Source organism: Haliotis cracherodii, unplaced genomic scaffold (assembly GCF_022045235.1).
Source record: "Haliotis cracherodii isolate W230 unplaced genomic scaffold, xgHalCrac1.p SCAF_16, whole genome shotgun sequence".
Taxonomy (NCBI): domain Eukaryota; kingdom Metazoa; phylum Mollusca; class Gastropoda; order Lepetellida; family Haliotidae; genus Haliotis; species Haliotis cracherodii.
Genome location: NW_027266271.1, coordinates 11,973,919 through 11,996,603, shown reverse-complemented (window position 1 = coordinate 11,996,603; position 22,685 = coordinate 11,973,919). Strand labels below are relative to the sequence as shown.

General features: G+C 41.7%; 1 protein-coding gene across 23 annotated transcripts in view; it reads right to left on the bottom strand.

Annotated features, from left to right (window-relative positions):
• Nucleotides 1-8,662: 8,662 nt before the first annotated feature.
• LOC139463825 (CLIP-associating protein 1-like) overlaps nt 8,663-22,685 on the bottom strand; it is a 149,266-nt gene continuing 135,243 nt past the window's right edge. For 21 of the 23 annotated variants that reach the window (XM_071245181.1, XM_071245191.1, XM_071245175.1 and 18 more), the window contains 8 exons: nt 21,187-21,225; nt 17,934-18,000; nt 17,317-17,443; nt 16,505-16,633; nt 12,871-13,008; nt 12,158-12,226; nt 11,426-11,542; nt 8,663-10,842 (listed from right to left, as the gene is read on the bottom strand). In XM_071245181.1, the coding sequence (XP_071101282.1) occupies nt 10,753-10,842; nt 11,426-11,542; nt 12,158-12,226; nt 12,871-13,008; nt 16,505-16,633; nt 17,317-17,443; nt 17,934-18,000; nt 21,187-21,225 (776 nt within the window). In that variant the 3' untranslated portion in view covers nt 8,663-10,752. The remainder of the gene's footprint in view (nt 10,843-11,425; nt 11,543-12,157; nt 12,227-12,870; nt 13,009-16,504; nt 16,634-17,316; nt 17,444-17,933; nt 18,001-21,186; nt 21,226-22,685) is intronic. The other 2 variants (XM_071245196.1, XM_071245177.1) reach the window with 1 other exon arrangement.

Sequence of the window (22,685 nt, the reverse complement as noted above, 5' to 3'; positions counted from 1 at the left end):
ACACCACACACCCACCACCACCGCACCACCATCCCACAACCACCACACCACACCACACACCCACCACATCACCACCATCACACCACCACACCCACACCACCACAACACCCCCACATCACCACCACACCACCATCACACCACCACCACACATCATCACACCACCACACCCACACCACCACACATCACCACCACACCACCATCACACCACCACACCACCACCACACCACACCATCATCACACAACCACCACCACATCCTCCTAATGATTACCATTGTTATGATATTATCTTATTAATTTTCGTCCGTACTTTTCCCACCTTTATGCGATATTTGAACCACGTTACAAACAGATGCGGAAGTGATGGACGAAGAAATATTGACACATATAATACAATAAGTAATGATTAACGCGATAGCGAGGGCCTGTTAACCTCAGTATCTTGTGGTCACTGTTAACCTCGGTCTCTTGTGGTCTCTGTTAACCTTGATATCTTGTGGTCTCTGTTAACCTCGGTATCTTGTGGTCTCTGTTAACCTCGGTATCTTGTGGTCTCTGTTAACCTCGGTATCTTGTGGTCTGTGTCAACCTCTCGGTATCTTGTGGTCTCTGTTAACCTCGGTATCTTGTGGTCTGTGTTCACCTCGGTATCTTGTGGTCTCTGTTAACCTCGGTATCTTGTGGTCTGTGTTCACCTCGGTATCTTGTGGTCTCTGTTCACCTCGGTATCTTGTGGTCTCTGTTAACCTCGGTATCTTGTGGTCTGTGTTAACCTCGGTATCTTGTGGTCTGTGTTCACCTCGGTATCTTGTGGTCTCTGTTAACCTCGGTATCTTGTGGTCTGTGTTCACCTCGGTATCTTGTGGTCTCTGTTCACCTCGGTATCTTGTGGTCTGTGTTAACCTCGGTATCTTGTGGTCTGTGTTAACCTCGGTATCTTGTGGTCTTTGTTCACCTCGGTATCTTGTGGTCTGTGTTAACCTCGGTATCTTGTGGTCTTTGTTCACCTCGGTATCTTGTGGTCTCTGTTCACCTCGGTATCTTGTGGTCTCTGTTAACCTCGGTATCTTGTGGTGTTTGTTAACCTTGGTATCTTGTGGTCTGTGTTAACCTCAGTATCTTGTGGTCTCTGTTAACCTCGGTATCTTGTGGTCTTTGTTCACCTCGGTATCTTGTGGTCTCTGTTAACCTCGGTATCTTGTGGTGTTTGTTAACCACGGTATCTTGTGGTCACTGTTAACCTCGGTATCTTGTGGTCTCTGTTAACCTCGGTATCTTGTGGTCTCTATTAATCTCGGTATCTTGTGGTCTCTATTAACCTCAGTATCTTGTGGTCTGTGTTAATCTCAGTATCTTGTGGTCTGTGTTAACCTCAGTATCTTGTGGTCTGTGTTAACCTCAGTATCTTGTGGTCTGTGTTAACCTCAGTATCTTGTGGTCTGTGTTAACCTCAGTATCTTGTGGTCTCTGTTAACCTCAGTATCTTGTGGTCTGTGTTAACCTCGGTATCTTGTGGTCTGTGTTAATCTCAGTATCTTGTGGTCTCTGTTAACCTCAGTACGTCGTGGTGTTTGTTAACCCCAGTACGTTGTTGTCTGTGTTAACCTCAGTATGTTGTGGTCTTTAGCAACCTAAGACTGTTGTGTTCTTTGTTAACCTCATATGTTGTTCTATATTAACCTCAGTATCTTGTGTTCTCCTCAGAATGTTGTCCTCTCTGGTAACCTCAGAATGTTGTGCTCTCTGTTAACCTCAGAATGTTGTCCTATCTAGTAACCTCAGAATGCTGTCCTCTCTGGTAAGCTCAGAATGTTGTGCTCTCTGGTAACCTCAGAATGTTCTGCTCTCTAGGAACCTTAGAATGTCGTCCTCTCTTATAACCTCAGAATGTTGTGCTCTCTGGTAACCTCAGAATGTTGTTCTATCTAGTAACATCAGAATGCTGTCCTCTCTGGTAACCTCAGAATGTTGTGCTCTCTGGTAACCTCAGAACGTTCTGCTCTCTAGTAACCTCAGAATGTTGTGTTCTCTGGTAACCTCAGAATGTTGTGCTCTCTGGTAACCTCAGAACGTTGTGCTCTCTGGTAACCTCAGAATGTTGTGCTCTCTGGTAACCTCAGAATGCTGTCCTCTCTGGTAACCTCAGAATGTTGTGTTCTCTGGTAACCTCAGAATGTTGTGCTCTCTGGTAACCTCAAAACGTTGTGCTCTCTGGTAACCTCAGAATGTTGTGCTCTCTGATAACCTCAGAATGTTCTGCTCTCTAGTAACCTCAGAACGTTGTGCTCTCTGGTAACCTCAGAATGTTGTGCTCTCTGATAACCTCAGAATGTTGTGCTCTCTGATAACCTCAGAATGTTGTGCTCTCTGGTAACCTCAGAATGTTGTGCTCACTGTCAACCTAAGTATGCTGTGGTCTCTGTTAACCTCAATCTGCTGTCTGTAGCCCCGAGAATAAGATCCATTAAACTCTTTGTTAATTCAAACTACAAAACTTCTAATAGTTCTGATAAGGCCTCCAACGTTTCCAATCCTTAAGATAAATTGTGGTTATAAATATAAACACAGCCACGTGGCACGAATGATCAAATTCTATAATGTTCAGCAATGTCCATTATGCTGGTAGCCATTGTTTCAACAACGAAGAATCATAATATAACATGTACAAGTATCTGAACACACTTTACAAGGCAAATACTTTAATCATCCAGGTTGTCCTTCTGTGCAGCCTTTGTGTATTGAACAAGTGCACTATTTCAGGAAAGAATGTTTTTATTCCTCCAACATTCTACCAATGACAGAAGTCAAGAGTGTATTTAATTGTATGTCAACGGGTCACATATTTCAGAAATCACAAAAAGCCACAGCCATCATGTCCTCGTTCCCGTTGTGGCGATGAACTGTCAAATGGAGCGCGCCGCTTGTACAGAGTCAATACACGTGTTTATTCTTACACTGATCTAACGTATTGAGAACACATTGACAATATTTGGATTGCAGCACTGAATTGAAGAAGAAAACTTGAATGTTCCTCGGAACACAAATATTTTCGTGATGGAACATGTAAAGTCGTGCTCAATAGCCGCAGTCTGCCCCGATCTGTCTCCTAAGGGTGAAAACATCGGGTGACATCACTGCAAGTTTTAACCACGCTTTGTCCCCGGTGTGTTGACTGTGATACGATCTATTGTGCTAACATGAACAACATCATATCATGTCTCAATCCGAGACGGCCCTTCCCCCCTCCCACGCTCAGCCGGTGCCCCTCCCTCTCAAACAGCCCCTTGATCCACGCGACCCCGACCCAGGGGTTTGGTTGTATACATGATGTAGGATGTCTGCTTATGAGAGACACTCGGTTTTGCTTTATTATATCCATATGTATTTATGTTTAGATTATAGTGTCTATGTTTAGATTATACTGTCTACCATAGCCCTATTAGGGCGGTCATTGTGCATGATATGATTTTTAATTAAAGATGGTTTATATGTGTTTGTGCAAATGGGTGAAACAAAAAAAAATAATGTAAATGCTGTCTAAATAAATCAAATTTAAAAATATCTGTCATATATTTAGTTGTATCAAACAAATATTTCTTGAAAACGCTATAGAAAAAGGATTTATAATACAACTTTTATATATTTGAATACATAATTCACACACATTTCTATAGACACATTTTAAGCCCCGTGCTCTTAAAAAACATACAAGTAAGGAATATATCGTGTTTATCTCGTACGTCGATATTGATACTGAATAAAGCGACAAAACCCATTCCATAAAAACACGTATAACGGAATTATTTTGTTAAAAGAGCGTGCATTGGAATTGTTTCCATAAAAGAGCGTGTAACGGAATTTTTTAAAATTGACGTTGACACTGACTTGAGTGAGTGAGTTTGGTTTAACACCGCTTTTAATAGTATTCCAGTTATATCACGGCGTGTCAGCTTAATGTGGGAGGAAAGCCCGAAGTGATACAGGTCTCAGACGTTTACCACTTCGGTGAAACCCATAGGTGAAACTCATAGGTTTCTGGCGTGCCCAAGGGACGACGCAACTCTGCACAGCGAATCGCGGCGCCTTAGGCGACTGGGCCACCGTGCCCCCTGACACTGACTTGAAGCATGAATTTAACTGACACACACATATCACGTAAAAGAATCATGGAACCCTTAGAAGAACGTACCGACGTTCTTACTCCGACGTCCATCATTGTTATATTTTTTTTACCTGTGTTTTAAAATGTATAAATTGTTGTACAGAAAATGGGACTTTAATAAAATATCTGGCTGGCTGGCCTCCAATACCCCACGTTTTTCGTAAGGATTGACTGAAACGAGGAGCGAGTGTTTACTATGTGCCATCGAATTCCTGTGTCCCACTGACCGCCTGCGTGAAGCAGAAAGTCGATCGTTAGATCCCTTGGTCAAGTCATACCACAAAGTGTAAAATGTGGTACTTGTTGTTACCCTGCCTGACGCTCAACTTTAAGGGGTCAAAGCAAGGACTGGTCGGATCGGGGTCAGTATAGTGTCTCTGAGTGGGGTATCCATGTTTAACGGCGGCAGGGTATCTTAGTAGGATAGCACAATAAAACCTACTTAAGACGGGTCTAGTACACGCAACCACATACGAATTCTCTCTCTCTCTCACTGTCACACACGCACGCACGCACGCACACACACACACACATCACCTGTGTCCCACGGATCATTGCTCATGCAGTCAGTCACTGTTTTGGCCAGATCGACAATGTACGTCGTGACATAGCTGCAATATTTCAGCCTGCGGCGTAGAACAACACCAACTAACTACTAATGCTTCTATTGAAGATATAAAGTTGGAACATGTCCCCGTACATTGGTGGACAGTGGAATATAAAAAGCTCGTGAAACGTAAATACCTAACGGGGAACACAGATCCTAAGAACAGTGAGTATGTAAACCTACTTGAAGTGAAATCCCTATCATTTAGCAGAAAGAGCATTTAATCCAGTTCAAGTATATAATAATAATCTGCTTCTTGAGCGAAAAAATAGCGTTTGTCATAGCAGGCGGATCAGGTTCCGATATTTCGTGCTTTCCGAGTGAAAATATCTGAGCAAGGAGGTGAACAAGGATATCGTCTTTCACCAACCTTTTTAGTTCTAATTTCCTAGGCGTGCGGTCCTTCTCCAATAAGCCATAATGTTTACGGATGATATCAGTGCGTGTTATATTTCCAATTTCACACTTGTGGAACCTATATGCCGACGTTCAGGCCAAGAAACAGAATTTTTATCAGCTTTCGTAAGTTTATCATATTATACCGCCGACACGAATCACTTTCTTTACAAAGAACTGAAACAGCGTTAAACCGTGGTCAAAGGAAAATTGTCGGTCTTTTTATATTGATAACGGATATCACATTGGACTTGATGTTAAAAATGGTCTGGTAATAGCATGTGGTCTATTTTCACGACCTTATGGCTCTTATACTAGTAAAAAAGGTGAATGAACTGAATAAAGTAACGTGGATATAAACCAGCTGTGCCTCAGTAAGTGTAATGTGTATATCATTTCAACTAATCCCTCTCTCGATGGGATTCCAACTGAGAAAGATTACACGATATAGAAGGGCGCGATCGTGCGAGACGTGGATCTGATGACAGTCCACTGCAGATGACATTCCCGTAAACAGATCTTGACAAATTGCTGTTTATCTTAGATCGGATTATGTTTATACTATTTTGTTTTACTTTTGCTCCACCTGACTGTCCGAACGCGTTGGCTTAAGGGGTGAAACACGACGCCCTCGCCAGGACTGCCGCGGTGGAATGCCAGCAATGAAGTAGCGTTGGTATGTTGGTATCGATGGTGTTGTGATAGTCGATACCTCGACAGCAGCGTTTCAGGAGGAATCATTACCATGTGTCGTATGTGTTTTCTCCGTGTGTGTGACCTTATCTTACACTGAGTGGGTGAGTATGGTTTCACGCCGCTTTTAGCAATATTGCAGCAATGTCACGGCGGGGGACACCAGAAATGGGCTTCACGCATTCTACCCATGTCAGGAATCGAACCCGGGTCTTCGACGTGACGAGCGAACGCTTTAACCACTAGGCTACCCGGCGGTCCCCCTTATCTTACAATGGCGGTTGGGTCGTCGATTGGTTAAAGAGTTTGTCGTCACGCCGAAGATCAGAGTTCGATTCCCCACATGGGTACTATGTGGACAGGTCACAATATTGCTGAAACCGACTTGAACCATGCTCGTTTACTCAGCTCGCAGACTGGCATGGTTCTGTATGTTTGTTTAACGCCGCACTCATTAATATTCCATCTATATGACGGCGGCCTGTACCAGACAATCCAGTGATTGATACAGTGAGGTACGATACACGCCGTTTGGGTACGATGTCACACAATCAACCACGTCACTGAGACGAGCCACCCGATCCATTTAGTAGCCTCTTAGCCTCTTATGACCAACATAGGTGACGTGGGACCCAGAATAACCACTGAGAAAAAAAACTGGCAATGAATGTGGTTTATAGGGTGATATGAAGAGGCTATTCGATCCACTTAATTGATTGTTGGATCGTGTTGAAAAGATGCTTACATTTGATGAAATTGTTTTCTATCCACCTGGTATTAGGGTAATTTATCAATTTGTTATTAAGGTAATCTACACCTGGAAACTAATTAAGAACCGTTAACAAGATATTTCCATATAAAATCGTATCTTAATTTTCTGCCGAAACACATTTTTGTTCTAAAATCGACATACTCATATTAAAACACAGATGGAACAGAAATCGATAATGTGAAGATAAACTTGGAAACTCTTCCATGGCAATATTTAATTATTTGACCACCCTTTCAATTGATTCCCCTGCTTCTTGGCATCATGTGACCGTCTGGAGAGTGAAGGAGTGAGTGAGTATGGTTTTACGCCGCTTTTAGCAATATTCCAGCAATATCACGGCGGGGGACACCGTGACGAGTGAACGCTTTAACCACTATGCTACCGACCGCCCCGACCGTCTTAAGAAGATGCGGTGCGGTGCGGTGCGGTGCGGTGCGGTGAAATTGGGCTAAACGTTGCGTCCAAGATTATTGCACTTATATATGCCACACGAGATACCATGCCGCAGTTTAACGTGAATACCCAACTCAGACACAGTATACTGACTCCGAACGGAACAGTCCTTGTTTTTAATGCCGTGCGCCAGGCAGGGGAATAACAAGTACCATCTTTTAAGTCTTTTGGTATGACGAGGCCGGGGATCGAACCCCCAAACCTCCACTATACGGGGACGCTCTACCACTAGACCACGGAGGCAGTCTGCCTGGAGAAGGGGAGGTCAAATAGGGTTTACTGCAATTATATAGCAACGTGCATACATGAGTGTGTGGCTGCCTGCACGACTAATGCCGCTTTCATAGTGATAGCACGTTATGAGATTCGAACCACGGACATTCCAATCAGTGTTCGGACGCCTTATCCACATGAACAAAGAGGTTAACCTTGTTAGCTGGCTGGGAAGGCAAGGATGTCATCTGTGGGAGAACTCAACGCCCTGCTATAGTAACTGGATGTTTGACAACTGATGAAGCATTGGCTACCAGGACTTGTCATGCAAGGCAACTACATGGATGGGGTAAACTGGGTCTGTACCTTGGCTGGTCGCATGTCATCGTACACGTAATAGTCACTGTCTGGTTCCGACTAGATTACGTACAGGCTGCCACCAAATAGCTAAGACATTGCGGAGTTGGGTGTTTAACAAAAAACAAAAACGATCCAGACTCATAAGCCATGGTCGCTCGCTGGGTCCTAACAGTGCTTTTAACTGGCATGAGAAACTGGTGTCTGCCCCAAAATATCCACCAGCCACCTAGACCTTCAACAAATGGGTAGTGGGCTTAAGATGTGTAACTGTCAACATACTTCCTGTTTGTGGTAGCCAGTAATGGCTAGATAAACAAGGCACGTCAGTTGTTAGGTGTCCTAGTATATAGCAGTGGTACCTTAATCGGAATTGCAGCAATATTCTTTGAGTGATAGGACACAGGCCAGTAATGGACAATCATTAAGCAGTAGAGAATGAACGAAAGTATGCCGATGTGTGGTGAAAGGGGGAATTCTGTTTCAGAATCTGTGTCCATCTTATGGTTATTTCTTATGTTGAAACAGGATTGCACCTCCCTGGGTGCAGTCTGTACATTTTTTGTGTCTGGGATTCTGTAATAATTTTTACTTTTTAAAATAGAAAAAACAAGATAAAATGTTGGTTCAATGGCTGATGTGTTAGGTGACAGTAATTATTTCGTAACCCTGCATCACTGATGTGTCAGGGCTGCATTTCTGCTAGTATTGATTGAGTAGGCTTTCACACAGCTTTTGGCAATGTGGGGAATCAAACCAGGTCTTCGACATGATGAGCTCACTGGGCTACCCCAGGGCCACTAGTATTGAGTGGATTGGAGTGGAGTGGAGCGGGGTGAGTGAGTGAGTGAGTGAGTCAGCTCAGCAACATTCCAGCAACTTCACAGCTAACACCCAGAATCTGCTTCACAAAACACACCCAGGATCAACCCTGCCTCTTTGGTCAGAATGAAAGTTCTAACCCCCCCGAGATCCTCAAATAATCAAAAACAACAAAAAAGGAAATCATAGTTAAGAGTTGTGTTTATTAGCAGAACATGCCATATCATCAATATAATAATAATAATAGCATATATTAAAGAAACTGACGTGACATAAGACCAGATAAAACAAACTGACACAGTTGCTACAATATGTATACACTGCTATCATATTGTGAGGCATGTACACTCACTAAAGGGTCACAGCAACAACTCTCTCTACTGTCAGTTCCATTCGTACCATGCACACATGTTCACCTCTGCCAGTAAGCAGCCGTCAGTCTAAAACCCAGAAACATGTCCTCCACGTGGTCCTGAGTGTACACTCCGATAACATGTCAGGCAAAGAGATGGAGCCAGTGGATAGATTCCAGTCGGTGGAGATAATCAACTGGTAACAGGCGAACCGCCTCCTGCTGAGAACTAGTCAATGACTACAGAAAGCTCCGACACATGCACAATAAATAGACAGATGAGAAGATGCTGGCTCCAGAAGAAGCTGGCTCCAGAAGAAATGGCATGAAGTGGCGGGTGTCATCAGGAATGAGGTTCTGGAGTCATCTTCTGCGTACTGGCAGATACACAATCACAGTTAAGCATGCACCACACAGTTTTCTGTGACACTGAACACGCAATGATTTCTCCCCCAGACTGCACATAGGAACAATGTTTACTCCCTCCCTCCCAAAAGTCATGCTGTGGCCACGCCACTCTGAATAAAATGTACAAATTTCAGTATACACAGTCATTAGTTCTGTACATATAATACACTGAGCTCAAGACAGAGGTCGACGACTACAATACACAGGCCTGTCTCAGTTTCCTTCAAAAGACAAGCTACATATCCTTACAAATGTACCAAATGCTCCATATACACAATATATATAGATTTTATTTTGAATAATATCGTGAGATAATCTGAGATCTTCTCAGAGACAAGTTGGTTGTTGTGTCTTCACCCTGTGCCCGACACGGAGACCATTGTAAGACATTTCCAAGGGGCTAATATTCCCAGAAGCATAGATGTGTCTAAAATCAGATAGTGCTGTTATAAGTTTTCTACAGTAAATATCACCTTAAAATGAGTGGAATAAATAACTGGATATAAAAATCACTAAGTACACGACATCATGAGCTGTAAATTAAATGAATTTATCTATGTGAAAAGGTGAACATGATGTTGATAATCCTCACATAGAAAATTTGAAGTCGTGTGTACCAAATGTCAATCACTAACTTAAAATCTCTTCAATATATTTAACCTCAAATGCATAGGATGGACACATGTTTATTGCTAATTTAATTTCAAGAATATGCTCTCAAATCATATTGCTTCAACTAACCGCTTCTTAGGTTCTTTTGATCACAAGGCTTGACTATTTCAAGCGACCTACCTTATTAACTTATGAATATGAAGAAAATGGCAACTGTTTTAAGTTAATGATGAGGTGACTTACTGTACACTGAATCAAGAAATGTCAAAATTGTCTGCGAAAATGATCTGGCCTTTTCTGGTAACACAAACACAGACACCCATTTTGATACTGAGAACATGAACATTTGACGGTGCCTACAAAAAATGAATTAAAATGACAGAGAAAGCTCTAGTTTCTGATATCACATTCATACATGTAAAAACACCACTGTTCATATCTGTACCACAGACAAGCATGAAAAGGTATATCCGTAAACATCTCATTGCATCAAATATTGGCTCGTCCGTTATCCAGTGTCCGGAATAAACCTAACGTATTTCCGTTCTTATTAGGGAACACTACAACCGTGTATGTATGGAAGCAAGCCTGCATGATGCTACACTGACACCGATACAGTGATAGCTATAGACCAAGCCCTAGCAGCAGGAACAGACATTAGCAGACAGTTCTCACTTGTAGGTGTGCATATGAGAGTCACAATGTCGGCTAGCACTTCGGTTCTACATGGAAAAGGCCACAAGTCTCTTTTTTTTAAATTATATTTTTTTTCCTTTTGACTGGCTGCGGGGTAGTCATGTGATTGGAATACAGCAGTCTGATTGGCCAGTGTGGAGCCAATTGCAGGCTAGGTGGGTGTGTATCACACGGCACAGCACTCGTTGCTACATGAGTTGATGATGGAAGTGTCACGTGTCAGACATGACCGGAGACTGGACACTGCGAGGGTCATCCTTCTGGGCCTGGGCTTTCTTGATGTACAGGTTCAGAAGCTTCATCTGCAACAGCAGGGATGAGAGAACATGATAGGCTAACCAACAGGTGGAATCCCTTGACATATCACCTTAACAGAAATATTGCTGGGTCAATAATCAGTTCACTGAAGACCAATCTCATTAAAATCAGATCTTAGTTCTTGCTACTGCTAAACAAAGATCTTAGGACATCCCACAAGGGGTCACATCAGAACGACCTTTCATCTGACCAATCAAAGCGTCTCTTACCAGATCATGAAAGTGACAGCCGGAATGATTTCTAATCATGCAACCTCGAAAACGTTAACACAGGATATTACGGCCCGTAAACTGATTCCGTAAAAATTATCGTCTATCTCTCGCTACCGTTTTGTCATCCATTAAGCAAACATGGAGACAAGTGTTTCTTTATATCAGCAGGCCAGAGGGCATACAAATAAATGTTCCTGACTTCCACAACTAAATGTTCCAACTGGTGATCTTACAAACACCAGATGCTACATGATCACTCAGTCAGCAGAAACCTGGCATCAATATAGCCTTCAGAACCTGTTTACCAACACATATCTCTATGCCTGCCACCTTTACACTACTACAGCCCCCTTACCTTGCTCCCAGACAGCTCCTGCAGGTACGGCCTCAGCACCTCCCCAACCCCCAGGTGTATTGCAACTAGACAGAAAACACTGGCCTTCCGCACCATGCTCTCCTGAGCATCGTAACCCTGAAACACAATCAACACTGTCACACTTGCCTGTTGCTACTGGACCTGTCAATGGTTCTTCAATTATCGCATAACAATAACATGAGTAAATAGTTATGTAAAAATAATTCACTTCATAATATTGGATGCCATTACCACAATAGGAGAAATGATTAACTTAAGTACTGACAATGTCCTTCTGGAGTGAGTGAGTATGGTTTTACGCCGCTTTTAGCAATATTCCAGCAATATCACGGCGGGGGACACCAGAAATGGGCTTCACTTATTTTCATGTCGGGAATCGAACCCGGGTCTTCGGCGTGACGAGCAAACGCTTTAACCACTAGGCTACCCGACCGCCCCCTTCTGGAAGGTATAGTGGCATTTCTGAGTTAGTGAGTGAGCTGGGTTTTACACCACTCTCAACCATATATATCAAATGGTTTGAAGTCTTTATGTCAGAGGCAGGCAAAAACTGAAACATTCATAACTTTAATAAAATTAAAAACAACCATTTGTTTTTAACAATGGCTCAAAATAAGGGCAAATCCGGGGTTCAAACCCATGACCAGCAAATCCTATGGCTACGGACGCGAGGTACAGTACAACATGCAGTCCGAGGTGATGCGGACTCACCCTGAGTAGACCTGGGACTACGTCAGCCAGCATCCTCTCCAGAATCTCCTTGTCCAACCTCTCCACCACCTGCAACAAAGTAGACGATTGTCTCACAAATATTATAACAACCTAAACAAAAAAAATCCTCAAAATATATGAAAACTAGATGATGTGCACAGATATCTTCACACCACTTCAATAATTTCACGTGTTAGTGCACTATCAACCATGTCTCGAGAGTGAACCACGACTAATGAGACCGGAGACCGATTCTCTGTGACAAGGATGGACCAGATATAGGGCAGTGTCCAAAATCTAGGAGAGTCCATGAGGGTGAGTTGGGTTTAACACCACTTTTAACAGTATTCCAGTTATATTGCGGCGTGTCAGCTTAATGTGGGAGGAAAGCCTGAAGTGATGCAGGACTCAGACGTTTACCACTTAGGTGAAATCTACGAGCACGTGTATTCGATCCCACAATCACAGGAGGAAGGTCCTTGAAGTCTGTGACATAAGAATGTAGGGATCCCTAACTCTTTAACATTATGGACATCATTGACTTTCATGCTAAATTTCAAACACTATAAGGGCATTGTCACTTTGAGGCGTCAATGGGCACCTGGAAGTCTAAAGCACCTTGTAACATCTCTGTCCAGACTAGCAAGTGTTCCCTGCACCAGTCTTTGTGTTTTGGTCACCTGAGACAAGTCACAACTCTCACAACAACCAACCTTAGTCTGCATCTTGATTCCGGCCAGAATGACTGGGTAGTGAGCCGTCTGGACGATCTGGTTGAGGATCCTCATGCACTGCTCGGCGGGGATGGCAGTAGACAGGGTGTCTGCACATGCCTCTGCCGACAACACCACCTGCAACACAACATCACCCCATGTAACATCGGGTCACTACTGTGGATAGACTGTCAATGTCCCAAGATCAAACAATTCAGAATCAAGTCCTGATCCCATTTGCAGTTGTGTTTAAGAATTCTTTAACAGCAAACCAGCTTAATATAGGAGGAAATCACAATGTGACACAGGTCATCGAGGTTTGCTATTGAAGTAAAACCAACAAGCCAAAAAAACTCATCTGTTCCTGCTCACCCTTTAAGATTAACTTTATTCTCTGTGATTGTATGCTTGTGCATGGAGTACTATGTACGGTATTATAAAGTATTGAACCACCAAGGGAAACAACTCTGTGCCACATAACCCCTCTTAAGAAAAACTTAGACAAGGATAATACTGCATGAAACGCAAGATCCTTGTGCTGTTTGTTTAAACGAACAAGACACCGATCTTCCCTTTCTGACATAACTGAAGGGTGATTATTGATTAAACATGTATCAACATTAATGCCAAGCTATCACAGACATTCACCAGTACTCCCGTATCTCACAGACTGAGAATGTCGGTAGATATTTCCATAGTAACATGTAGGTGTTGTTTTTACCAGTCACGGGCCCCCTGCTGCGGCAAGTGATAAAGAAGTGAGACCTGAGAAGTTGAGGAACAAAAACCGCATCACACAGCCAGGTCTTGCACAACCATCTCGTGTTCACATACTACCAAACCCACAGAATTGTGTGTCCACTGATCCACGACATGTGTCAACACATGAGTGACAATCCACAAATCTGAAGTTGTTGCCTCAAGAGAAATAATCCAAACTATCTCAGTGTCTATCACAAGAAATATTTCAAATGCAATTCCTACATGACAGTATCTTGGATTTAGGATTCTCTTCCACAGACGAGCAGGTAAGATAACGTGAGTAAAGGGCATGAGAGTGTTCCTCCTCGCCACAAGGTGTCAGCCTGCACGGTGTCCCGCCTACTAACTTCATGCCAAGCTAGCAACCCGATACCTGGGGAGTCCTAGTCAGTAACTGCCAGTCTTCACCAGGAGATGGCACATAAACACGACACTTGACTACAGTGATACGCTGTCAATGAAGATGGCAAGATCTAGGTGTCTAGCCTTTCATAGTCTCCTCATCACAGTGTGTACAATCCTTGAGTCTTTGAAGACACGCTGGACCGAAACTTGGCTCACAGAAACTGAGCATCTAAGAAGTGAGACTACAACCGGGCTGAATATGTTATCCCACTTAACCAGCACCTCTCTATCAGAGTCAGGGGACCATCTCCCCTATAGAAACAGTGAGAATGCTACTAATCTAAATGCAGGTTGTTTGTAGTTTAATGCCCACTCTCAAGAACATTTCAGCGATATAAGGATGGTGGTCTGTGAATAATCAAGTCTGGACAAGACCATCAGTGATTGAATTGAAAGCAATGACCCATCAGGGTCCATCAAGTCCAACCCCCCAATCTAGTAAGTCGACTCTTGCAACCAGCATAGATTCCCATGAAATGATCAATGATCAGTCATCAGAACTTCAGACCGAGATAAGAAGTGTGCCACCGAATGTCAGACAGGACAGAAAAAACCTTGTTGAATCAAACTCCACTTACTCAACATATTTTCTAACAGACCACTTAAGAATGCTTATCAAACTTACAGTCTAACATCAGATTAACGGTGTCTTCACCTACAAAAGTTATCAACAGTCACCGTGTCTTAAGATGCCTAAGAAAGTTCCATAGCAATGAGACTGAAGATTGCCTGGGTCTCAAACCACTGCCCACTTCGAAGTAGACATGTAACCAATAACACTGGTGAGCAGTTTCGCTGATTAACACAACAACACCTATCAACAGTATCCTTTCTACATAAAACCAATTTTTTAAGTTTCAAGATATAAATTCCCGAACCTAACAAAAGCTAATCCCCATTTCCTGCATGTGTACAGTAAATCTCCAAGCCTCCACTTCCCTCCACCCCAAGTCTAAATCAGTAAAGTCATACCCCCACCAGACATGACATAAAAGAAGAAACAAACCAAGTATTCAGCATGAAACTTGAAGCAGACGCGACTCCTCCTCACATCATGTGCCTCCTGCATACAATACCAACTAGTATCGTTAATTAGACCTTTATAGAGAGCCATCTAAAACTGCCTGGGTGTCAGGTTGTGCTGCTGCCTCTAGCATTACCCCAGGCTATCATCAAATGATTTAGAACATCTTGTACCAAAGCTGTGTTTGAAGACCTAATTGCATATATCACGTATAAAGTACATAGGGCTAAAGTAGACATCATGTCAACCTGCAGTTCCCATCCTTTTAACCCTTCACTGATCAAAATGATTCAAACCTGTCTCCATCACACAGTTTTGATTTCTCAAATTTGATGAGTTTGGTATCAAATATTGATGTTCGGCTTTCACCTTTCAAACTGACGAATTGTAATGTATCAAACAATTCCTCCATCATCTACATGGAGACAGCGCACTCAACACCATCAACAGCCTCACCCAACCAGAGAAGAAGCACATCGCCTTTACAGTAATCAAGAAGTTGTTATCCATAAATTGTGTCTACTTTGACCTTTCAAACTGATGCCAATGAGAAGGGACCATCAACAATATATTTTAACATAACACACATTTTTTAAGAAACTTCAAAATAACATACATTTTTTAAGAAATATTTCAAATGTATAATTAACATTTATTAAATTTTACTTTCACTTTTTTACACTTTTTCAAACTTTGCATTTTCCTAATTGAGTGAAACAATGGTTCTTGATTTCTAATCTTTTAAATCCCATCAGTACCGAGCAGTAGCAAGGGTTAAGACAATGTAGTGACCCGTGTACCAAGAAGGTCGCCAGATCATATTAAACTCGGATGAAAAGGTAATGGGTAGGGATTAATTTCCAGTGAACTATGTGACTGTAAACTAAATGGCCATAGGACACCCTTCCTTTATGCTGGTGTGAAACATGAGAGATGTGCATGGGTTGTAAAGTCACTACCCTCACTGTAGTGGCAGGAACCTGTAGGGTCACAGCACTCACTTAATATTCTCAAAACTGTCTTGTGTATCAGTACCCACAAGTTTCGTCTTTATATTAATGTTAATTGAAAGATCTTAACATTCTGAACTGTACTTGAATGGTTGGTTTGAAAGAGGCGCTGTAAACATCCAATAGTACACTCTGAAAACTGACTATACATTGGCATCCTGGAGTTAGTGAGTGAGTGAGTGTGAGTGAGTGAGTGAGTGAGTGAGTGAGTGAGTGAGTGAGTGAGCGAGCGAGCGTGAGTGAGTGAGTGAGTGTGAGTGAGTGAGTGAGTGAGTGAGTGAGTGAGTGAGCGAGCGACAATATCACAGTGGGGGAAAACCATGTATGGCCTTCACACATTGTACCAATGTAAAATCAAACCCTGATGATATAGGAATCAAACCATGGCTACCCCACCATCTCCAAGAGATACAGATTATGCATGGCAAAGTACCTCTTTGGCTGGATCTTTGTGAGCCTCAAGAATTCTCAAGATGGTCAATTCGGAGTAATCCTTGAATCGGTCAGGCTGCTTCTTTAGAATCTCTCTCAGAACTTTGATGGCTAAAGCTCGAATCTGACTCTGTTGGTCAAAACAAAACATATATTAGTTAGTGTGCAAGTAATAAGTACTATTTTCCTAAATACATTGAAGTTGAACAACTCTCTGTTTGACATGAGTGAGTGAACATTGTTTCATACCACCATCAGCAATATTCCAGCTTTGTCATGTCTGCCTGTAAAGTTTGTCTGTTTGTTGTTTAACGCCGCACTCAGCAATATTCCAAAAAATAACGGTGGTCTGTAAATATCCGAGTCTGGACCAGATAATCCAGTGATTGATATCATGAGTATCGATCCACACAATATGATACGATGACATGCATCAACAAAGTTAGTGGGCATGACCACCCAATCCCATTAGTTGCTTCTTAGGACAAGCATAGTCGCCGCTTACAGATAGCATGGGTTGCTGAAGACCTATTCTAACCCAGATTTTCACAGTGCCTGTAAAGAACCGAGTTGACTGACCAGTGGTTGAAAGCATGAACAAAGATACATTGTAACCTGATCATCATCAGCTGGCTCCTACACACACTGGGTACATGAACCTACTATGCCCCATTGATCTCCACAGGGTAGAGACAGGTAACACTACAAGACACATCCCCAACAAGAACCGTCATCACAGATCTACTTGCTGGCATGAAAACCAAACACCAATGAAAAGTATGAATGAAGTATTCGCTAAGCACAAGGTCTTACATCGTTGTCTCCTAATGTCTCTAGTAAGATAAGCAGTATAGTCTTGAAGTGCTCGTCCCACAGACCGAACTGGTCATCTCGCGTGATTTCCATCAAGGTGATCATTGCTTTCTGCCGCTCGGAATTCCTGGAAAGAAGCCCATGAATCAGTGAGTGTACAACAAGACAGGACAAGGGGTGTAACGATACTATGGGATCACATTATGTATTCCAATACTATGGGTGAGATACGATCCGTATCCCGATGTAGTATTTATATTTCATAAATTGATATCCTTTCTTTTTGCAGGAAAATCATCCTGAATCATTTGTTTTTAAATTTCAGAGATCAAAGATGAATATTCTGTGCCAGATGAATCAATAATGTGGGAGGAAAGGTGTCATAGGTTAATGTTTTTAATGACATAATCAGAGAACGAACTTAATCTGAAAATCTGTTTTCTTGTCCTCTGTAAATAAAATGTCTCAGAATACTTCTCCGGACTTCTTTGACAGGACATTCTACAATATCATTAAAAAAAATTGAAAAATATCTTGGGACATTTTGGATGACAAACAGTCAATGTTCAAGAAAAGGCAACCCTTCAACTTATTCCAGGATTTGAGAATATACTTACCGTTCATTGTGATTGGATAACTCATTAAGAATTTCACTGATGAGTTCCCCCTGGTCTGGTGATGAGCCTACAATGTACACAGAGCAGTCAGGACCAGTCCATACTGTTATATGACATCCTACTTCAACACACAGTATCTCCTTCATCAACACAGCAGCCACAGCATTGTACCTCCCACACATGAACTTATTGCAGTGCTCATCTATCAGTGTTATATCATGGTAAAGTGGCTGGTATGGTACACAGTTGCTGGGGCGATAGAACTAATATGATATACAGACGTTGGGGCGACAGGGCTGTATCATATTACACAGTTGCTGGGGCGATAGAACTAATATAATATACAGATGCTGGGGTGATAGGGCTGTATCATGGTACATAGTTGCTGGCATGGTACATCGGTCCTGATATGATACATGTTTGGGATGATGATACACAGATGCTGGGGTGATTGGGTTGTATCATGGTACATAGTTGCTGGCATGGTACATAGGTCTTGATATGATACATGTTTGGGATGATGCTACACTGATGCTGGGGTGATACTGATAGAGCTGTATCATGGTACATACTATAGTTGCTGATATGCTACACATATGCTCATGATACGCATTAGGGCCATAACATGATACAAAGATGTATCATGATGGAGCTACAGGTCATTGATGTGTGCCACAAGCACAGGGATGGTACTGACAAACCAAGGGTCATCATTAGGGCAAATCTGAGATTTGAACACACGATCATGACAGTCACAACCACAACACTGTGCAAGTGGCCTACAGTGAACACACTACTGGGCCACTGGGCCACCCTCGCCAGATATATGATGGCATACAGTTGCTGGTGTGACATACAAAGACTTGGAGAAACTTCTGTTTTATAGTTTGGTAAGATAATATTTTTGAAAGTGGGCTCCAACCTAACAGAAGCATGGCACATACATTCAATCATGGAACATCTTGACATACAGGCTATTTCAAACCACAGCATGACATGTATTGTACTGAAAAGCCCTAAAATATTTATGGGGTTGAGCATAAAAAGGTATATGCAACAAGTCTTGTACATCAAGGATCAAGATCTGCATATACACTTGATGTCGCCTATCAAATCTTCAAACTGGCAAAAGAAGATTCGGAGCATGTGAGGGAAGTATTAAAATTAATTTGCTATGAAGAGTAGCTGTGAAATACTTGACATTGATGAAAGATATACCGCAAAAACAAAAGATGTCTACACCTTTTCCAAGACATTCAATCATATATGTCGCAAACAGTTTATTCTGGCCTGGTTGACGATGTGATGGATGATGGATGATGATGATACAAATAAATCAAACATTATTCATCTTTTACAATGATGCATGCAGGCAACGTGACAGCATCTCAGTGCTACAGCAATCGAAAACATTCATGCTCTAAGCTATACAAGCATCACTTCCAATTTCAATGTTCCAACATGGCATGTCAAGTCTTCTCGACACTTACGACTTTTTAAACGTATTGCATCAGATTAATAATGATTGATTGCTGGAAAGCTTACAATATTAATTATACAGGTGGATCTAAATTTAATCCGGATTCTTACATACATGCGGGCCATGCAACTTGACAAATTATTTTAGGTGGGTCAAGTTGTTATTCACTGAAGCTCCCATAAAGTACTAGTATGGCTCGTTTGTAAAACAGGGAACATGCCAGAAGCGTTTCATGAAGACTTGTGGCAAACGTCTGTGCGCAATTCAAAGTTAATCTCAAGTTGAGTTCATAACAGTGAGAAATGAAGAAAGTGACGACATCCATTGGTAGTGGTGACAGTTATCAGTGTGTTTGAAGTGATGTTAGAGCGAAATGCAAACTACACAGACAAGAAATGAGAAGTTATGAAATTTTGTCTGGGGAGCACAAATGGTTAATAAACACACACGTTATAGTTGAAGACCTGCTGAAATGTACATGTGTTCAGCTAGTGTGGACTTAATCTCTTTCTATCATGAGCTAACTATGTTGAGTGAAATGAGATGATACAAATTGTACCAACCTGTGCACGCACGTGCAAATTTAGAAAATCCGTTCTTAGACTGACAAATATTTAGATAATAACTTTATCATGAAATTACCAAGTGGAAGCAAACCTTTTCACATAAGTATATTATATATATATATATATATATATATATATATATATATATATATATATATATATATATATATATATATATATATATATATATAAATATATTAAGAAGCATCTATCAATCAAAAATGTAAAATTGATCAAATTATTTCACTGTCATTAGGATTACTACCACAAGTCATATCCAGATACCGATCATGTAACTGACATCCTCAATTGTGTGATCTTTCCTCACAGACATCACTATCAGGGCGACATGCTTCAGTATTCTCACCTCATCCCAGGGGGTGTGATGGGTGTGTTGCTGCTAGAGGGGCCCCAGAGACACAAGGTACCAGTATCCCACACAGACATGCCTCACACCAGAGGTGATGAAGACAGTGGTAACAAAATTGATAGTCTCGTCTTTCATCCAACAAGATAGACAAACACATACTTTTCCGCTTCAGATAGGGACACTGATATTTCATAGCTATAACTTATCAAAAGGAATCAAATTTTAAGTAGGACACTTATTATCATTTACATTACTAATTGAGTTTTAAGTGAAGTGTTGTATGACAGGATAACCCCAATGAATTTTGAAATGAATCTCCCTTTGCAGATAATATTTCATTTTATGCTTTCAACATGTAGATTCAATAGCAAACTTATTTGATAAACTCTCCTCGATTATGTACTGTATTTGCCATAACAAGCACCCTGAGTGCTGAGAAAATTGACTGGGGGAGAGGGGCTCTTATTAAAAAAATACACAAGTTAAATTTGATGTAAATAGAGAACAGACTTAGTTCAAACGTCCATGAAATTAAAACCTTTTTGATAATACACTTTCTACACTTCTGTATTTACAGTAAATACAGGTTGGTCTAGAAGTTGGACGGGGGCACTTAATATGGCAAACACGGTATTACAGTTCTATAAACAAAGACCAACATCCTATGTATTTATATCAGGTCGTGTTGGTCTATCATTCAGTAGGTGCTAATGAAGGAACTCCTGCAGAAATAACAGAGTGTGTGCATCTTGCTGGATGAGACTTACGTTTACTTCAGACACAAGAGAAATGAAACAGAAACAAACAAAAATATCGATTGAATGATAAAATCCTCACCATACGAAGGGGACCCTAGCAACAGGGTGTGCCATGGAGCTAGGGGGAAATCAAGGGTATTCAAAAAATAATTACGACAACTCTCGAGATCTCTCTGGGGAAAAACTGAATAGAAAACACCTCGTTATGAACTAATACTAGGAGTCATGGACAATACCACTGAAAATAATACACAACACTACTGTAGCAAATAAAACCACAATTTAAGACCAGAATCACCAGACAAAAACATTTAGATGATGGATGATGAGTTTGTAAGTGTATTATTGTGCATACACTACGGTGTGGAACTGGCCACTACAGGCTACAATGGAACACATTATTATCATGAATCATAGTACTATTACATCATAACCTATGTCAGCAGTGTCTCAGCCACATCACAGCAGTTTGTCATCATCGGTGGTTACGTTTTCTAGCAATCTCATCAAAATCAAGTTCTCACTGCCGCTAAACAAAGATCTGAGGACATCCCACTACGGGTATAGTCAGAACGACCTTTCGCGAACCTTGACCTCCCACTGAAATGACTAACGAGAAGTCGACATCAGCCAATTAGAAAGCAGCTTTCTCAAGCTTTACGGCACTTGTTTCAATCTGGCGACTTCCATTTGAGGCTATGCTTGAAAAATATGTTGACACAGTTCTCGATTAAATTTTTAAAAACTGAACAAACAAACATTCCGGAATGTCTTCTACATGGTTGCGATTGTATGGCAGTGCTTCCCACGTACTGTGCAATGCCTCCTCCGTTCAAATGTTTCTCCCATGGAAGCGAGAGATAGATGATAATTTTGACAGAATCAGTCGTACAGCCCGTAACTGTCGTTTTGAATACCCTGTGTTAACGTTTTCCAGGTTGCATGATTAGAAAACACATTCCGACTGTCACTTTAATGATCTGGTAAGCGACGCTCTGATTGGTCGGATGAAAGGTTGTTCTGACGTGACCCCTAATGGGATGTCCTTGTTTAGCGGTAGCGAGAACTAAGATCTGATTTTAATGAAATTGAGTTTCCAGATGCGTGGCCCCTTAGCACACAGCAATGACCAACGTCCAGCCCAGAACTGTCATTACCAAGGTGACATACTATAGTTCTATCCAGTCTCACTGATGTAGGATTTTCATAAGCTTGGTTTAACGCCGCTTTGAACATTATTTTCAATTATATCACAGCGTGTCAACTTGATTTGGAGGAAATCCCAAAGTGAAGTTTTTGTTTGTTTAATGCTGCACTCAGCAATAATATTCCAGCTATATGATGGCAGTCTGTAAATAATTGAGTCTGGACAAGACAATCCAGTGATAGACATCATGAGCATTGATCCACACATTTGGGATATGATGACATGCATCAACCAAGTCAGCCAACCTGACCACCCTATCTCATCAGTCGCCTCTTTAAGACTTACGACAAGCAGAGTCACCTCTTACGTCAAGCACAGGTTGCTGAAGACCCATTCTAATCCAGATCTTCACAGGTTCCAAAGTGAACTAC